Source organism: Guyanagaster necrorhizus (genome assembly GCF_019112545.1).
Source record: "Guyanagaster necrorhizus MCA 3950 unplaced genomic scaffold BT62scaffold_3, whole genome shotgun sequence".
Lineage (NCBI taxonomy): Eukaryota > Fungi > Basidiomycota > Agaricomycetes > Agaricales > Physalacriaceae > Guyanagaster > Guyanagaster necrorhizus.
The window spans coordinates 1,545,139-1,561,669 of NW_025064882.1; the positions used below are offsets into that span (position 1 = coordinate 1,545,139).

At 47.7% G+C, this 16,531-nt stretch overlaps 8 protein-coding genes across 8 annotated transcripts; 4 read left to right on the plus strand and 4 right to left on the minus strand.

The window, feature by feature from the left end:
• Window positions 1-427: 427 nt before the first annotated feature.
• On the minus strand, window positions 428-2,668 carry BT62DRAFT_1039397 (PLP-dependent transferase; the record flags this gene model as incomplete). The annotated part of the gene is made up of 10 exons (XM_043178406.1): window positions 428-893; window positions 945-1,153; window positions 1,253-1,440; window positions 1,490-1,583; window positions 1,642-1,745; window positions 1,825-1,868; window positions 1,933-1,991; window positions 2,059-2,366; window positions 2,428-2,494; window positions 2,600-2,668. The coding sequence occupies 10 exons, from the start codon at window positions 2,666-2,668 to the stop codon at window positions 650-652; spliced, it is 1,386 nt and encodes a 461-aa protein (XP_043044888.1). The 3' UTR covers window positions 428-649.
• A 1,054-nt stretch (window positions 2,669-3,722) lies between these two features.
• On the minus strand, window positions 3,723-7,888 carry BT62DRAFT_927090 (uncharacterized protein). Its single transcript, XM_043185175.1, has 18 exons — window positions 7,763-7,888; window positions 7,687-7,711; window positions 7,504-7,632; window positions 7,358-7,453; window positions 7,169-7,309; window positions 6,874-7,119; window positions 6,634-6,821; window positions 5,995-6,583; window positions 5,845-5,943; window positions 5,547-5,789; window positions 4,901-5,494; window positions 4,812-4,842; window positions 4,729-4,760; window positions 4,583-4,676; window positions 4,489-4,531; window positions 4,211-4,434; window positions 4,012-4,153; window positions 3,723-3,960 (listed from the first exon to the last, which is right to left on the minus strand). The coding sequence occupies exons 1-18, from the start codon at window positions 7,850-7,852 to the stop codon at window positions 3,796-3,798; spliced, it is 3,171 nt and encodes a 1,056-aa protein (XP_043044889.1). The 5' UTR covers window positions 7,853-7,888; the 3' UTR covers window positions 3,723-3,795.
• Window positions 7,889-8,344: 456 nt separating this feature from the next.
• Window positions 8,345-9,110, plus strand: BT62DRAFT_883563 (uncharacterized protein; the record flags this gene model as incomplete). The annotated part of the gene is made up of 4 exons (XM_043182754.1): window positions 8,345-8,549; window positions 8,603-8,640; window positions 8,690-8,778; window positions 8,828-9,110. 4 exons carry the CDS (start codon window positions 8,345-8,347, stop codon window positions 9,108-9,110), a joined length of 615 nt encoding a protein of 204 aa, XP_043044890.1.
• A 289-nt stretch (window positions 9,111-9,399) lies between these two features.
• BT62DRAFT_1000636 (ADP-ribosylation) lies at window positions 9,400-10,918 on the minus strand (the record flags this gene model as incomplete). Its single annotated transcript, XM_043176659.1, has 9 exons — window positions 9,400-9,498; window positions 9,550-9,685; window positions 9,744-9,782; window positions 9,842-10,060; window positions 10,125-10,236; window positions 10,288-10,430; window positions 10,483-10,643; window positions 10,702-10,776; window positions 10,826-10,918. The coding sequence occupies 9 exons, from the start codon at window positions 10,916-10,918 to the stop codon at window positions 9,400-9,402; spliced, it is 1,077 nt and encodes a 358-aa protein (XP_043044891.1).
• Window positions 10,919-11,160: 242 nt separating this feature from the next.
• Window positions 11,161-12,384, plus strand: BT62DRAFT_942296 (uncharacterized protein). The gene is made up of 7 exons (XM_043187825.1): window positions 11,161-11,248; window positions 11,297-11,466; window positions 11,515-11,666; window positions 11,747-11,861; window positions 11,913-12,083; window positions 12,133-12,256; window positions 12,303-12,384. Exons 1-7 carry the CDS (start codon window positions 11,213-11,215, stop codon window positions 12,378-12,380), a joined length of 846 nt encoding a protein of 281 aa, XP_043044892.1. The 5' UTR covers window positions 11,161-11,212; the 3' UTR covers window positions 12,381-12,384.
• Window positions 12,385-12,542: 158 nt separating this feature from the next.
• BT62DRAFT_978204 (ADP-ribosylation) lies at window positions 12,543-13,510 on the minus strand (the record flags this gene model as incomplete). The annotated part of the gene is made up of 6 exons (XM_043189330.1): window positions 12,543-12,713; window positions 12,762-12,898; window positions 12,947-13,006; window positions 13,058-13,227; window positions 13,278-13,392; window positions 13,441-13,510. The coding sequence occupies 6 exons, from the start codon at window positions 13,508-13,510 to the stop codon at window positions 12,543-12,545; spliced, it is 723 nt and encodes a 240-aa protein (XP_043044893.1).
• A 382-nt stretch (window positions 13,511-13,892) lies between these two features.
• BT62DRAFT_421331 (DUF1768-domain-containing protein) lies at window positions 13,893-15,079 on the plus strand. Its single transcript, XM_043180842.1, has 4 exons — window positions 13,893-14,474; window positions 14,524-14,652; window positions 14,699-14,785; window positions 14,845-15,079. Exons 1-4 carry the CDS (start codon window positions 14,079-14,081, stop codon window positions 14,950-14,952), a joined length of 720 nt encoding a protein of 239 aa, XP_043044894.1. The 5' UTR covers window positions 13,893-14,078; the 3' UTR covers window positions 14,953-15,079.
• A 22-nt stretch (window positions 15,080-15,101) lies between these two features.
• BT62DRAFT_1000640 (uncharacterized protein) lies at window positions 15,102-16,107 on the plus strand (the record flags this gene model as incomplete). The annotated part of the gene is made up of 5 exons (XM_043176660.1): window positions 15,102-15,146; window positions 15,198-15,293; window positions 15,347-15,575; window positions 15,626-15,926; window positions 15,984-16,107. 5 exons carry the CDS (start codon window positions 15,102-15,104, stop codon window positions 16,105-16,107), a joined length of 795 nt encoding a protein of 264 aa, XP_043044895.1.
• Window positions 16,108-16,531: the final 424 nt, after the last annotated feature.

Genomic DNA, 16,531 nt, shown 5'->3' on the forward strand with positions numbered 1-16,531 from the left:
GCCGCTTCGCCGTGCTACGCAGCACCTACCCTCGTACACGTACATTTCTCTTCTTCTTTGACATCTTTCATCACCTGTGAACATGCGAATCAGTGGTATAACCCTTGGAATTATTTAATTTGCCAGCAGTCTGATTCCCGCGAGGGACCATGTCATAACGTCCTCTGATCCACCGAGAAAAAAGGGGGCCTTCATCTACTCACTGATTCGATATGCTGGCCACAACCCTGCAGGTAGGTAACATGTTAGTAACCGCCGGTAAACTTAGGAGGCCTCAAGGCGAAAGACGTAAAGGAAAAGGCAAAACTGGGATCTCCGATGCAGGAGAGCACTGGAGATACTCACAGCGCACGTAGTCTTACCACTCTTCTCGCATTTGACCAGTCGGCATGAGTCTACTAGGACGTATTCCATGGTCTGGCGTGTTGCTATATTGATACGGTTTAGCCCATTGTTCGAGGCAGGCAGTGTAGTCACCGCCGCTTACCCTTGTGATAGCAGTGCTTTTATACGACTTTACATACCGCACGTGATCATGAGCTGCGAGACCGGAGCCGCACATACCAAGGTCCAAGGGTAGCCGTTCAAAGGATTCACCAAAAGGTTTACCGGAAAAAGCAAACTGCGCTCATGTCGGATGTAATCCTATTCATTCGGTCTTTACGGACTTTACTCTCGCATCTAAGATGGCATCCCGAAGCCTTTTGACAGCCTCTTCTGCGTCTTCTTCGTCAACTACGCTGAAGGATGCGCGTACGTATGCGGTTTTCCTGCCATTGGGAAGGAACACAGTTCCCGGCAGCGCGATGACACCTTTCTCGAATGCATGCGTACGGATTACCCTTTCTGAATCGCCTTCTTCGTGGTCAGACACGCCAAGGCGTAACTTGAACCTACAAACGCATGAGACCTTCACTTCCAATCCCTTCTATGACAAAACGTACCAAAAGAACAACCCTGCCTCGGGGGAATCCCATTCAGCCAAGTCCGAGAGATGCATCTTCAGAACTCGCTCAAATACGTCCCTTTTCTTCCGATAGAAAGAAGCAACATTGTTGGTGTGGGCCTTGAAACCACCGTAACCCCAGGAATCAAGCAGGGCAAAAGCTATGACTTGAGTCAGGGAAGACGCCTGGAGATTTGAAGTTGACGTCTAGAAAAAGAATGATTGACGGGACAATCATCAAGAGCCAATAAGTTTTAAGTAAATGAAAAAATTTCCGGGATCTAGGCCGGTACAATAAAGACGTACATGTCGATCCATGGCGTCGAGGAGTGGCTCGGGGCCGGAAGCAAACCCAATGCGGACGCCAGCCGATAGGATCTTGGAAAGACTGTCAAAGCGGAGTACTCTACCGACCTCCGGCTCTTCCAGCTCCAAGGAAAAGTAGGACGGGTATCTTGGAGCGTCACCAAAATATAGGTAGTAGTAAGGATCGTCTGCGCCGATGTAAGTAACAGGCACGCATATGCGATGCACAGTACTTGCCTTCTAGAATGATAAAATTGTGCTCTCGAGCAAGCTGTAGAACCTCCTTGCGCCGTTCTAAAGTAGCAGTCATCCCGGTAGGATTGCATCCATACTGTGCCACCGGAAATTCCATGAACCACTAAATGCTCAGATATAGTACGTGTACGTACAGGAACGGTATACAGGACTCTTGGTTTCGGTTTATTGGCTGGCCAGCTTTCTAGAATCGTGCGCAAGGAGCTGGCAAGTATACCATGTGAATCTGTCTCCACCTCTAGCGGAAGACAGCAACCATGCGAATCAATGATCTGGGAAGCGGATACATATTAAAACAATGCTGTGGGCGAACGTACCAATCTGATCACAGTGCAGACTCTGGAACATGGGAATCACACCCCTGCAGTAAGAAACGGAAGAAATTAATGAAGAGACTCGGCCAGGTCCATCCACAGGTGACGCACGCATAAACTGGGGACTCGACAAGAATAGGATCTCCAGGATTGATCATTGCCGTGACAGCCTGTTGGAATGGGTGTAAGCCTATCATGTATCGACATCGATAAAACGAAGCAAGGGGGACTCTTTACTTTGTAGATTAGGTCCTGCGATCCAGAACCTACACTGAGACGCCACCCTTCACCTTGTTGCCGACCATGGATGTTCTCTTGCAGGCCGGTAAGCCAGTTGCGCAGCTGCGGTACTCCAGCAGTTTCGCAGTATTGCAGGCCCTCGGCAAGCTCATCCTGGCTCAGATCCACCGGGACATCCCGACTGGGGTCGATAGGCGATCTAACTGTGAAACTAAGCGACGTGAAAGGGAAAGTGGCCGCGTTTGGTTTGCCGGCCAAAAGGGATATAATGCCTGGAGTCGCTTCCAAGGGCAGCAGACTCCGAACTGGACAAAAATGTATCAGTACCTGGTTGGCCTAGGAATCGTCAAAGACTGATTGACTGACTGGGGCTTGGCTTCCGATCCTTTGCCGCAAGGGAAAGAAAAGGAATATAAAAGTCTGCAGGGAGAGCCTTTACATGGAAATTATCAGGGTCTGTGGGGATTCGTTTGAGATCAGCCTAACACAAGACGCATCTGATGAACGGCTACTACCCACAAGAAGAACTTGTACTTACCACGTTCATCTTGCTCATCACGGCGGATTCGAGGGTGTTACACGACGCCTGTCTCAAATAGTCCCTCATTCCGTAATTTCAATTATTGTGCCCGTAAAGCGGCCACCCTATCCATGACTCTGATTGGTTCGACGACTAGGAATTTCGGATTCTTTTGTTGCAGTACTTTGTTGAATATTTTTCAGATTCCCTGAGGTTCGATTGGGGTCGCTGAAGCGCGTTTGACGGCCCCAATTTTCGTCTACATATTCTATTTTACGGCACCGGAGCATTCAGTCCCGGAGCCTTGGTCGGTGCATACCTCTCCTGCACGTCCAGTGGTAGCAGCTCCACAGCGGTCCAGACTACTCCGCCAGGTCACAGCGGCCGGTGCTTGGGAATCTCTCTCTGTTGAATCGAGTCAAGACTCGACTTGGCTGCTCGTGTTCCCCGATGCCTCGTTTGGATACGTCCCCCCAGACCATAGTCTAATAGCAAACCCCACATGATGTCAGGCTAGCCCGTCCTCGACCGCCCTACCCCAGATCCAGCGTCCGCCTCCTCACCACGACCAACTCCACCTCTGTTTCGTATATCTGCATTTCGTTAGGACCACGGTGGCCCATCAGAATGACTCAGCTGATGGTCAACGGGTTCCCTCTGAGATCTTGAGGCCCAGATTACTGTGACTGACAGATCTCTCTCTTCAGCGAGGACCCCGGCATCTCGCCACTTTCTCTTCATGTCTAAACTTGGAATCGCTGCCAGATAAATGCCCTGTTCGAAGGCTTCTTCGGGCGGATTGTCCTGGTTCTTAATGAATTTTTTATTCAATCCAAGTAGGTGAAGAAGCAACTACCCGCGATGTGCCTCACATGTTTATAAAGTCAAAACTCTGTTCCTAGGACATTCTGATGCACTGATGATTTGGAATGCAGGTGTTTTTTTTTAATTAATTTTTTCAACACCTCTATAAGGACTATCATGGCCCCGGGAAGAATTTGCGACTACTTGAAGTCTTTCTTCTGTCCAAGATGGCATCAAACCTGGTCGCAATATTCCGACCCCGACGCTACAGCGCGAGAAAACAGGGGGTTGAATGTTGAAGTGGTCCTTTCTCTCCTTCCATTTCGTAATGCCAATACTTCTCAGACCATATCGTTTATGTAGTAGATGAAGATATAATATTTATGTAAACATTATGGCATGGATAACAGTCACCGTTTCTCTTTAACGAAAATATGAAGCGTGATATAACTCGCCACGGTGAAGAAAGCGAAGAAGATACCGAGAAGTGCGATGTTAGGCCACCAGAATGCCTGGGCCTTCAGGCCAAAGACGGACAGGATCATTGAAGCAGGAACATCTAATTCCACCCCGTACTGGATAAAAGGCATCAGCATCATATTCTTGCCACCAGGTATAGAACCTACCTTGACTTCCTTTAATGATAGATAACGCAACTCGTTGACAGCAAGTGCTTCGAAGGCAGCGTGGAAGAATGAAATATAGTATAAGAATTCCAAAGCCGGGATGATGTGCTCTCTACTGATCAAGAGACCCGCAAACAGTAAGCTATAGAATTAATTCCTCTGAGCATTTTCAGAGTAGCCACACTTGCAAGCAACGTACTTGAACAACATCACCAATGTGCCAACCAGGCTAGCGACGCTGGTATTTGAATGGGCGATTGAGAGCAATAACACGACGCTGGCTGTTGTGAGATTGAACAGCACCAAAGTAAGCATGAACTTCCAAAAACCGGCAACAGTCGGGACCAGTCCGGCAAGTCCGTAGACAATCCCACCAAACATGAGGGGAGGGACCACACGTAAGGGCAGAATGTCGAATAACACCTGTTCAGTAAACGTTATGTGACGGTTTCCGGTGTTTTACGAACGCCAACGTGCCTTAGAAGAGAAGTAGGTAAATGTCGAGTAATATCCATTTGACCTGGAGATGTGAGTAAGGCGGTTTTCCAGTTACTCCATAGCGAAGACCAACCTTTCGCGCATAAACAAAATCCGCTCGTTGGCAAATAATCCCAAACTTGACAGACAGGAGAACCCAAAAAGGGACAGTGTGAAAAAGAACAACCCTATTGCCACGCATAAGTATTTGATAACTGTAGAAAAGTGCAGGGTACTGACCCAGTCTATTTTGAAATCCTGCAATATCATTCCTAAAGGAAATGAGTGAAGATGAAACCACAAAGATTCATCAACAGACTTACGTGACATTATGGAAGAACAAGCCACAGATCACTGGGATCACATTCAGTCAGAAATTTTTGGGGCGGCGCTATGGTGTTTTGGTACTCACAAGCTAAGGTAATCGAAGCCAAATAATGGGAAGCCAGAAGAGCAGGATCCCGGTACAGATTTTTAAACGCACGGCCGCTCAAGATCCTAAACTGAGTCCCCCAACTCGCGCGTTTCCGGCCTCTGAGTAGCGAAGTCTCAAACACGACATCAGGAAGTTCGTCTCCACTGCCGTTCGAGCTATTTCCGTTCTCTGCGCCCTGATGAACCTGATCAATTTCTGCTTTGATATCGGTGACAATGCTGCTCTGAGCATACGCGTCCACAAGGGCGAGAAGTTTGGGAGCCAATGGCTCATTACCAGGTTTAGGAGGTCCAGAGACAGCTTCAAAGAGCTGAGATGTCTTGCGCTTAATGTAAGCACCAGTAGAAGAGCTGATAGAATTTGGGCGAGTCTGTAACTCAGTCTCATCCCCGGGTGGAGAACTGGTAGAGGACGAGGGTTGAGAGCGGACAGATAACGGCACGGGTTGACGCCCTAGACCACGTTCCTCATCTCCCAAGTTGCTCGTGTCTTCTATCAAAGGGCTGGGTTCTAATGAAAGCGAGTCGCTTTTTGGACTACTACTCATGCTCGCATGCATGGTCAAGTCGACTAATGAATCAAAAATCAAGATCATAGTGAGCGGCACAACATAAACACGAACTGAGGAAGTCGGCTATGTTGAAACCAGGTGGACAAGGACGTCCAATACCGGCGAAGTAATCTTGACATTTGGAGAACTCGCCCGAGTAAACCAGTTTTCCCATAGCAAGAACGACCAGCTGATCGAAAATAGCTACAATGTTGCTGCGGGGCTGGTGGATCGTAAACACGACAGTGCGGTTATAGTCCTTGGCAAGGGAGACGAGACTCTCTACAACGTTGAAGGCATTGAAGGCATCCAAACCTGTAGAGGACCTCGCGTCACAGATTGTAAACACAAGACAGCAACACGTACTGACCACTAGTCGGTTCGTCCAAGAATAGAATCGAAGGGCTCGTAACCAATTCACAAGCAATCGAAACCCGCCTTTTCTCGCCTCCAGAGATAGATCGTCGACCTACCAACTAGTTCAATTAATGAAAAACTGAATGAATTCCAATACGCTTACCACTATCACCGATTCTCATATCTTTTATCTTGAGAATTCCAAGCTCGTTCAAGGTCTCTAGTGTTCTGAACTTCTTGGCCTCGAAACTCATGTCTCTGGGTAATCGCAACAGTGCGCTGTATAGCACTGTCTCATACACCGTCAGTGTGCTCATGAGCGTGTCTTCTTGGTCCACAAAACCGGTTACACTCTTGAATTCGGCATCAGCCACCTTCCTGCCATTCACGAGCGTGACACCCCCCACTGATCCCCGTTTATTCTTTCGGGCAAGAATATCAAGCAAGGTTGATTTTCCTGCACCAGAAGCGCCCATGATAGCCATGACCTGGCCAGGCCTTACGGAACCGATGATGTTGTCAAGGATGATACGGGATCCGATGCTGTACTGGAGCGACGAAAAGTGCAAGGAAGCGGGAACGTGCTCGGCCATCAACTTGGACGCTTCATTGTCTGGAAGACGTATCTGACCAAATTCTCCAGTTCCGGCTCGGCCTGCGTACCACAGAATTGCAGAGGTTAGCACGACGATCATACCAGCACCCGCAGCGCTGAGAGCAACCCAGCGCGTATTGTCAGGTTTCGAGGGGCGCTAGGAGTGATTGAATACGTGAAAGGTGGATAGCAGCTGTCGTCACATACAACATAACCAGGCACCTGGGAGTAGTGAAGACATTCACCTCCCTCACACTGAAGTGTAATATAAGGGTCACCGAACACGCTCAGAATTAGATCATTCATGGCTGGTTCCTCGAATTTACAACCCTCATGCGTTTTGCAGCTGAAGGACGCTGGACCCTTGATGGACTCGGTCAAAAAGTCACCGATATCTGGTTGTGGACATTAAACGCAAATGCAAATATTAATGGCACATACACTTACCAATACTTCCATCCTCTCCGCAAATGAACCGACCAGGAACACAGCTACATTTGATGTTTTCACACGCATATACAGTCGCGTTGACGTCGTAGCCAGGTTGACTTTCAGAGGAACAATGGTCCAAAGAACAGTAAAAAGATTCTACTTGGGCCGTCCAAAACTGGAATGAACAGGTTCCTGACGGCCGATCACAACTGAAAGTCACTTGAGGAGGCCGCCCAGGCAACTGGTCAATGATCTTTCGGTCTGAAAACGTTGTCTGTAAGCAAAGGACTTAAGTACAATTAAGACGTACTGGTCACATCGCACATCTGATGGTTGTTGAATACGGTTTCTCCGCCTGTGTAACACGTCATGTTGGTCACTTCTTCATCGAACGCGGTTGATGGTTCCCCAGCAAGAGGAAACCCGACACAAGCCTGGTCAGTCTTGCAGACTAGAGTAACTGTCAGAGAAGAAGGAATATATGATACTCTCAACGTACCATTACAATTGATTCCTCCCCAACCATCTTTGCACTCGCATGACTTGCCGTCTTCACGTAGCCTGCGATGCTCGCCGTCGGCCAACGAATCGCATTCTAGCCAATGATCTTCAACAGGAAACGGTTACATGGCACTGGGTACATACGAGGAATTAGGCAATCAATGCCTCCCCACCCTGCTGGACATTTACATTGCCCGTCATACGGGTCGCAGTTGCCGTATTGACCGCAGTTGAACGCAGGTAGTAAACAGTTGAAACAGGGCGGACACTTGTCTAACAAGCAGGAAGTTGACAAAATGATACCAAAGGATGCTTAATAGCCTTTACCTGGCGGACGGACCACTGCAAGAGCCTAACATGAATATCAGTTCCGGTTCTTCTCACAAGGTAGGGAGTGGCATACAGAGAGAGAATGGCTAGAGACTGGTGCCCATGATGCGTTTTCAGCAGACACCGACAATGCGAGAAGGGAGAGTAGCGCGACTGGCAGCATCGGACACAGTTGTAGAGGCGTATAATAATGGCTGACACCAACAACTGCCGTGTAGAGTCCGTGATAGGAAAGATGCTCTCACGGACGACAGGGACCGACATCGGACCGACATCTCCGAGTCGTTACACGGCTGAAACATGAGGTTACATGAGCTTGGACTGTAGCTCAGCGCCTTTTTGTTGGAAATCCTCGGTGTTGCGTAGGGTAGACTCCAGGCTGGTAAGAATGAACTTTTTATTTTACAGCTCCTACAGAACTTGTATTTATACTCTCCAGGCTTATATCTAGAATTTACTACAACTTTCTCTCGCTCATCGACTCTCGGCATGATGCCGGATTGCCCTTTCTAGAACTTCCCGGCAAAATCCCAACACTTTTGAACCCAAACTTGTATTTGACATGTGTAAGCTGCCCGTCTATGTTATGTATGACATGCATCAAGCATGCGAACTTGTTCTTCCTTTTATTGAGCGTCTGATTCCACCATCGACAATGACTAGTACTATTACTCAGTCCCTGCCTCGCTCAGAGCCGCCCTCTCACACATCTGTGACAGCAACAAGCATAGTTGCTTGTATCACAGCTATATTGTTTCTGCTCTATATGTTGTCCTTGATTTGGAGTTTTCATAACTCCCGGAAATCACCCATACCCACCAACAAGTCTTCCGGTCGAAAGATACAGTCCTTTGCTCCATGTCAGTCAATGTTCTCAATTTTCAATTACTTGGCTTGACAAAAATCTCTCCAGTTATCTATGCCTTTATGGTCATCACGGCTCTAGCTGAGGTACTTGGTTTCATTTTGACCTAAGTATGGGTTGTGTGAACTTTGCAAGGCCGCCACGTCGTCTTGGTTATTAGTTCAGTACCTCATACACGGCAATTACCCAAATATTCTCACCCGTACCGGAGCTATCGTTCTATTGTAACCGTTTTTCCCCATCTTCGATAGTTTCTCGTGCTCATGCAGTCAGATCCACCGCATGCTGGACATGCTTAACTGCAGGGCTGTATACACTTATCTTTTTGCATCCTGCACACCGATCCCATCCCGTCTCGTCTGTGGGCTCTCAAGGGCTTTGGTTATTGATAACGTGGCTGCTTTGGATTGCCGGCGCTGCGATAGTCAATAGAGCTCTTCCTTCCTTGATAACCCGAGGCAGTTGCCTTTCGATCGTGTACTGCGGACAGTTGCGAACGCTCTTTGGTAGGTTCTTGCTCTTCAAACGCGGTAATATTCTCACATTATATTCTTAGCTCTTTCCGTGCTCGAAATGTGAGTAACGTTGCTGAACATCTTCCATTTACACCATGTTCATAACATCGATACGAAGCGTCACCTTCTCCTGCTCCCTTGCTATCTTAATATTCTTGACATGGTCCTCTGCGCGCAGCAGACATCGTATCCACACACATCGATGAAAGACTCTAATTCTTCTTCAATATACCTCTCTCTTAGTAGTATCATTCACATGTAAATTACATCAAGTAGCAATATACGTATGATATGGACGTTGATTGAATGTGCATACGTTAATCGATCATTCTAGCCATCGTAAACAACAATGTAAGAAGGCTTGATTGCTTCACCTTTGTAGACGACCAGTTCATCGTGGTTGAGACTTCCTCCTCGCTCCCCAAGAACCTGAAATGAGGATCTCAGTCACAGTCACTCACAACCACCGAGAAAACATACAGAGTCAAAACCCACAGGTGCCTGCGTAAGGGTGGGGTCATCTTGACGCAGCTTGCGTCCCTTTCCCACGACAACATTGTTGAGCAACACGGCACGGAAATCAGAGTGCCCAGTATTTTCAATGTAATCGTTCGCCCTACAGAGAAAAGCCGACTTATCAATGTGATAGTAAATGAAACTTGATCCATACGTACTTCGATGATGTGGCCGACGTATAAATTCCCTTTCCGAACCTACATAGAAATATCAAAGAGATTCAACGCACATCACTTTCTGTGTGAAGTTTACGCACCTCCCCCAACCTGTGTTCTTTCCCCACTGATTGATGTTGAAAGATTCACGGATGATGTTGCACAAACTACATGAAGGCGCGTTGCATAACGTGCTACCTTGTTTCGAGTTGGGGTCTCCGAGACTACAGTCCTTCCTGGTGCCATGCCAACGGCGTTTCTCGTTACCGGCTGTCAAACTGGGATCGTTTTTGAAATTGCCCACTTTTTCGACGTCGTCACTGCGGTGGGATAGAAACTCGTCAGTACGTGAAACCGAACAATATGTTGAAGGAATATCTTCACCGATATTGCTGGTACTTCTGCGATATGTCTGCTTTCAAAACGATCTTGTATATCTTTCTGACTATAGGACAACGGGTGTTATGTCGCCAACCCAGCTGGAATTGATTTTGGACTATTGTAGGTGATCAGCAGCAAGTTGCAAAATGTATGCCGTTTGGCTCACCATTCTTGAACATCAAATGGTCGTGAGGGACATCTAATATAGTTGGAGCATTTCGGCCTACTGCATCTTCACATGCTTGGCCACAGAACGGCGAGTCGCTCAGCTTCGGGGCCTTGCGACACCGAAGACAATCGATCTTGGGCCTGAAAATTATGATTAGAGGAGCGCCTGATCTTCGATTGAAATTCAACATACCTCGAATGCGACTGATTGCTAGCATTACTCGTCGACAATGGCGCGGTTGAATTCGACACCCCGCTCAGACTCGCTGCTGCCATGGCAGAATCGGCGCAACTTCTTCCACAATACTGGTGCTTCCTGGCTCCTTCGACGAATTTTCGGCGCTTATGACAAAACTGATAATGAGATGATGAGAACATGGTCACCAAATTCAGGAAGGAATGCAGCTCTTACCTCGCACAAGTCGCGTACGCCGCAGGTCTTGGAACAATAGTCATAGTTAGCATGCTTGGGTTTCTTATGACACCCCTATAAACATTGTTAGCACTTCCTAGAGTAGAAGACGAGATCGACATACCTCACACAGCCCTGATGGTGGCGTATGCTGTCCCAAGGGCAGGAAAAGACTGTAAGAGGGGTTGTAAGGGAGTACTGCTGCTAGCTGAGACATTGCGAGGTTGGTGAGCTTCTATGGGAAGATCACCACATATATGCCATCGATATCATGATACCTGTTGGAAGAGTCGTGGGATACATCTGTCGTTGAGAGAAACGCGGTTGAAACGTGAGTTTCATGAAACGGAACACGCGGTTCCGTTGCGCTTTGGGAGTCCTGGTTAAATCCATCCTGCCAGTATATAGTGATAGCCAGGTTCTACCTGCATCTTGTCATAATCTCCCTTCGGCAATGTATCCCTCGCGAAACCGAAACACTCGCTACCTCGGACCTTCATTCTCTCTTGCCATGACTCCCCAAACGCCACCTAGGCCACTCTGCAAGGTTCTCAAGATCCGTTATTACTTGATAGGGTCACTTACGTGCATTCAGAGATGCCAGCAAAGACCTGTCTTCATGGAGAATGGCCATTTGCATGAATACTGCGGTCGTACGTGTGCTGAAGCACAAGAGGGTCGCAGACTGAACGCATGTCTGTTGGTCGGATGCCAACAAACCGGCCGGGCTGCACATGCTGACTTCTGTTCAAATGAACATGCTATGTAAGTGAGCTAGAGATGTTGTAGCACAATATTAAGGCGTTGTCACAGGGAGGGTGTTCGGAAGCGCCAGATTGCGTCTTGCGAAGCCTGTCGTACCTACCCCAAGGTGACCATTGATGGGTTCTGTAATGCTTGCAAGCAACAGATGACATCCCCCACGATTACCATGGCATCTGCTTCATCCCGCTTCAAGGAATTGAGTCTCAGTTCTGGCGAAGCAAGAGATGGTCAGTATATTGTCCATATCGTTATACAAACGTTGATTTGACCTGTCGTTCAGTCAATAAACATTTCATCAGATATTGGAACTTATCAGGCGCCCAATCACCGACTTTACGCAAGATTTACAAAGTCAGATCCACCGTTGAGGAAAACGACCTGTATAAGAATTTCCGGTGAGATAACGTTATCTGTAGGATACGAATATACATTGACCCTTAGCCCAGAAAACGCGTCGACAAGCCAAAAGAAGCGCGTACATTTCATAGCGCACAATGCATCTGTGATTTGGGAGAGAAATTGCCTGAGACTTGTCAATACAAATCGTGTGGTATCTGTAGCATCATCAAGTCATCTTTCAACGCCTTCGAATTCGGCGACCCTGTCAATAGCGGGAGGTGGGATTTGGAATAACACATTTCTACAACGACTAAAGCCTTCGAGCAGATTCGGGGAAGGAATATATTCCTACAAGTTTGCAGTACACGCAGATCGTTTTGCGACTTCCTGCACGTCGTCCCGATACCGGGTAACGATTTTATGTGACGTAGTCGTGGATTCTAGTACGGAGGTGAGAGGAAGAGACAAGTAATCGTAAATACACTGACGGTGCACAGGTTCCCGAGGATGAGTCCTTATTCGTTCCTAACTCCGATGCTATCATTCCCCGATATGTTCTCATGTACGACAAGTAGCACCATGGAATACTATGGGGAACTTGTACGTAGACGGACTTGGCGCCACAATTGAAAACCATTGTTCATAACATTAACGATCGGTTAAATACTGAGCAGCAGCGAGTTGGTAGACCCACCCATCAGCACAAGATAGTAACACAAAGGACACACCCTCGATCGTCATGCGTCATATAGCGGGGTCCTAAATATCTTCGATATGAAGTTCGCTGCCTTGCTTTTCTTGAGAGATCCGGTATAAGCATAGACAACCAGATACGCAGGTCTAATCGCTTCGTTTGCATACACTACGGTTTCATCGTAATTTAGATCCTCGCCGGGTACTCCAATTAACTAGAGATGATTAGGAGCATATATGAGAAGAGAAGCTGGCCGACGCACGGAATCATAGCTTGCTGGGGACAGCATTCGGTGACGATTATGATGTACGCGGCGTGGTTTACCGACGACTACATGGTTGACTAAAATCATGCGAAATGGGGAACCCTCGGAAACATCGCGGAAATAACTATCGGCCTCTGTGCACGTTTGTGACCAGAAAAACAAAACAAGGGTCATGAACGTACTGGAGGAACATGATGTCGTGTATATGCCTTTGCCAAACCTCTGAAACGAATGACTGGTCCCTGAAGCGAGCGTGTGAAGAGGGAATTGCGGTGTACCGACAAAAGACGAACCTGACTTGTCAACGTTAAAAGATTCGCGTATGATACAACACAGGTAGCATTCAGGTATTGGGCACAATTTGACATTGCTCTTAGTTTCTCCGAGACGACAGCTGCGAGATGTGCCGTGGAAGAGAAGCTCTTCGACGTTGGCAAGGCCACGTTTCTTCGTCACTTTGAGCCTGTAAAATGATCAGAATATCATCCAATGGAGAAGAGTGACCTAACCTACTTATACGAAGAGTACTTTTCTAGACTCTGCTCGGGTGAAAGTATTCGAAAAATGGCAGAGACTAAGGGTTTCGGCTTGTCGAGATGCTTCCAAGACTTCAGGAATTGCTGCTGTACTGAGAACCTGGTCAGATACAACGTAAATTGCCGGAAAAAGGTCTCACTTGGAAGAAAGTCCAAATCTGCGGGTGTTAATGGTAAAATTGGGCTTGAGTCCTTTCGTTTTGAGTACATCGGGCTATCGAGGCAGTGCCAAGAATCTTTCACAGATAAAGAGTTCACGGGTAGCATAGAGGATGAATAGGAAGCCGTACGGTGCATGAGTGATGCTTGGATCGTTGTCGGTGGCCAGCGAGGCCACTATTTTACCCTCTGCGATGCGGCCAGGGTGTGCATGTTCACCGAACGCCTTGGAAAAGCTTTGTCACCATATCCGCCACCGCTCAACTGCAGCAAGCTCCCCTCGTGATCAAATGTTCGCTACGTGAACCTGTTGTAAGGATCTATATGAAACGGAGAATTTCTTCATGAACAAAAGAAAGGACAAAGCCAGGCAAAGTCTCCCACGCCTGTTGCTTCCCCCTTTGGGCTTGTGCGCCGGGCCGCCGGCTGCATAGCTTGTCCAAAACCAGTTATATTTCGTGATTTTGCTGAATTCGTTACATCCAACAGCATGTTTTCGGGCTTAAAAGGCGACGATATGGCGTTGTCCTCGTGTTTATAGCGTGCTGTTCGACCCTCACCAAACTTTCAGCTCACAAGCCTTTTTCGTTGCAGAATTTCTCTACGCTTATTGCTCATCATGCCTTATAGTTCTCAGCGTCATACTGTTATCTATGCGATCACGGATGGACCGCCAGTGGTCCACAGAAGTCCGCCGATGCTTCAGATAACTACTACGCAACCCCCCCCACGAAACTCTCAGGCTTACATTCCGACTAGCCAGAGACCTGTATCTTACACTCCAGGATGCAATACACAGGGAAAGACCAATCTCAGTCCGAAAAATGCTCGGCACAGTGTTCCTGCCAATTCCTTTAGACAGAGTCGTTTCGGAATGACTTCTCCTATTGCCAATCGTATACTTTTCTACGACAAGGACAAGCCTTTTTATTTTTTCACCAATTTTTCGGCCCACCCTGTCATTTACAACGGAGAAAGGTACCCAACAAGTGAACATCTTTTCCAATCTTTCAAGGTACGGGAAGTCATTCTTTCAAGTGCTGCCACAACTCACAGTTCGGTAGTTTGAACATCGTCCCAGCCTCGCAAAACACATCAGGACATGCTCTGAAAGACCGAGCGTGGCGTTTTCTGAGGCTCGGCGATTCCAACCGGAGGTTCGCACGGACTGGAAGGCAGTGAACATCAGCAAGGTGCGGTCTTCTCTGGCTGTGACAATCCAGCTCATGGGATCATCAGATGGAAGTTGCTCTTTACCTCAAGTTCACACAGCATAATGATCTGAAGCGCGAAATCCTTGCGACAGGAGATGCAGAGCTTGTCGAGGCATGTCTTCCTCGTTTTCTATCATTGTTAACACATGCTAATGGTCCGGTTCACTGAAGGACTCTCCCAAGGATGCCTTTTGGGGTGTGGGGCTTGATGGGCGTGGTCGAAACGAGCTTGGGAAGGCCCTCATGAGAATTCGAGAGCGTATTCGACAGGACGAATGATTTTACAATGGCTCAACAGGATCCGTTTCCGATCGTCCATCGTGTAAATTACACTGTTTCATGATATGCTCCTCACTGGAAAAACGTGGCTGAAGCTATAAGTACGACGGAATTTTGTCCACGGCCTGTATCCATTTCTTTCTGTTACTATGGCCTCTGTTCAGCCCACTCCAAACCCTCAACAGCTCTGTTCGGTGAATCTCACTTTACTTCCACGTTGAATCAGTTTTCCGATATGATTGTAGTACTGCCACCGTAAACCGAAGTTCAACAACTTTGAATATTGCGGAAAGACTTGTGCCAAAGAAGCAAAGCAGGCCGCCAATTCCAATTTATGCAACGTACTTGTTCTTCCCTCGATACTCCATATTATCTACTGACTATGGGATATCAGTACTGTCATCAAAAGCCGAAGTTCGCCAATCACGAGTTTTGCGGAAAGAAATGTGCAACTTCCGCCGCTGTCGCCTCCACGCAGACGACTCCCAAGGCTTGCAATACAACCGGGTCAGGTACTGGGTCTTCGACGAAGGGAAATCCAACTCCGCCTATTAAGACAGCACCTATTAGCCTGCCCGTGACATTGCAGAGCGGTCAAGTTATCGATGTGGCAGATCTTGCGCGTAAGTATCATCACTTCTTATCATAATCTCGCTCGACAGCGCGGTTTTAGGTACTATAATCCAGCAGATCCCCCAGCTTCAAGCGTTAGTTTCCGGAGGGAATGGCCAGCCCGTCAACGTTAACCAGATTGCATCTCAACTCGCAAGTATGCTGGCCCCTGGACCACAGACAGGTCCTACCGCCCCGGGCCAGACGAACGGTACTTCGCCGTCGTCGTCTTTTGTTACAGCTATGTCTCAACTACCACCCAGTCCCATCGTCTTCCCACATGCTGTCGACTATACTTTCCCAGGTCGTGGCCAAGATGAAGACCCAGAACTCTCATTGAATAGTCCTACCGTGACCGTCGTGTACGTATTTTGACCACAGGATAACTCCACAGCTATAATCTTAATTCCATTCTACAGCGGCACGCCCATGTTCTCCCAAGAGTCGCTTTGCATCATGTGCGGGATGGAGCCTCAAACTTATTATTACTACTTTTGTGGTGATGAATGCAGGGATAGCGCTTTGCATAAATACGGCGAATGATCGGTATAAATGTTGTACTTTTTGTAACGTTCTACTCATGGGGCGAAGTCCAGTCATACGTTCAGTAGGATAATCGACGTAGCCTTTATTCCTTATTTCTATATCTCTGGCGAGGTATCGCAAGGTGGTGAAATTCAGCTTACCGTCCAGAGGCTTACGAGACTCCAATCTCGTCACGAAGTCTAGGTGAGACGTCCAGGGGATATCAAAAACACGTCAGTCAACGTATCCGCTTCCGCAAACCTAGCTTCTTTGGCAGTCAAAATTACTGATTGCTGGCTATGAGTTCGCTCGAATCGTGGATTATGCTGGAAGTGGCATAACCAGAAGAATCCGTAAGAAGCTTGAACTTTCCTCCCCTCAGTGCAACGATAGCAGGGGCGAAGACCACCTGGTTTTGACACAAATCCGGAGTCAGCCATTT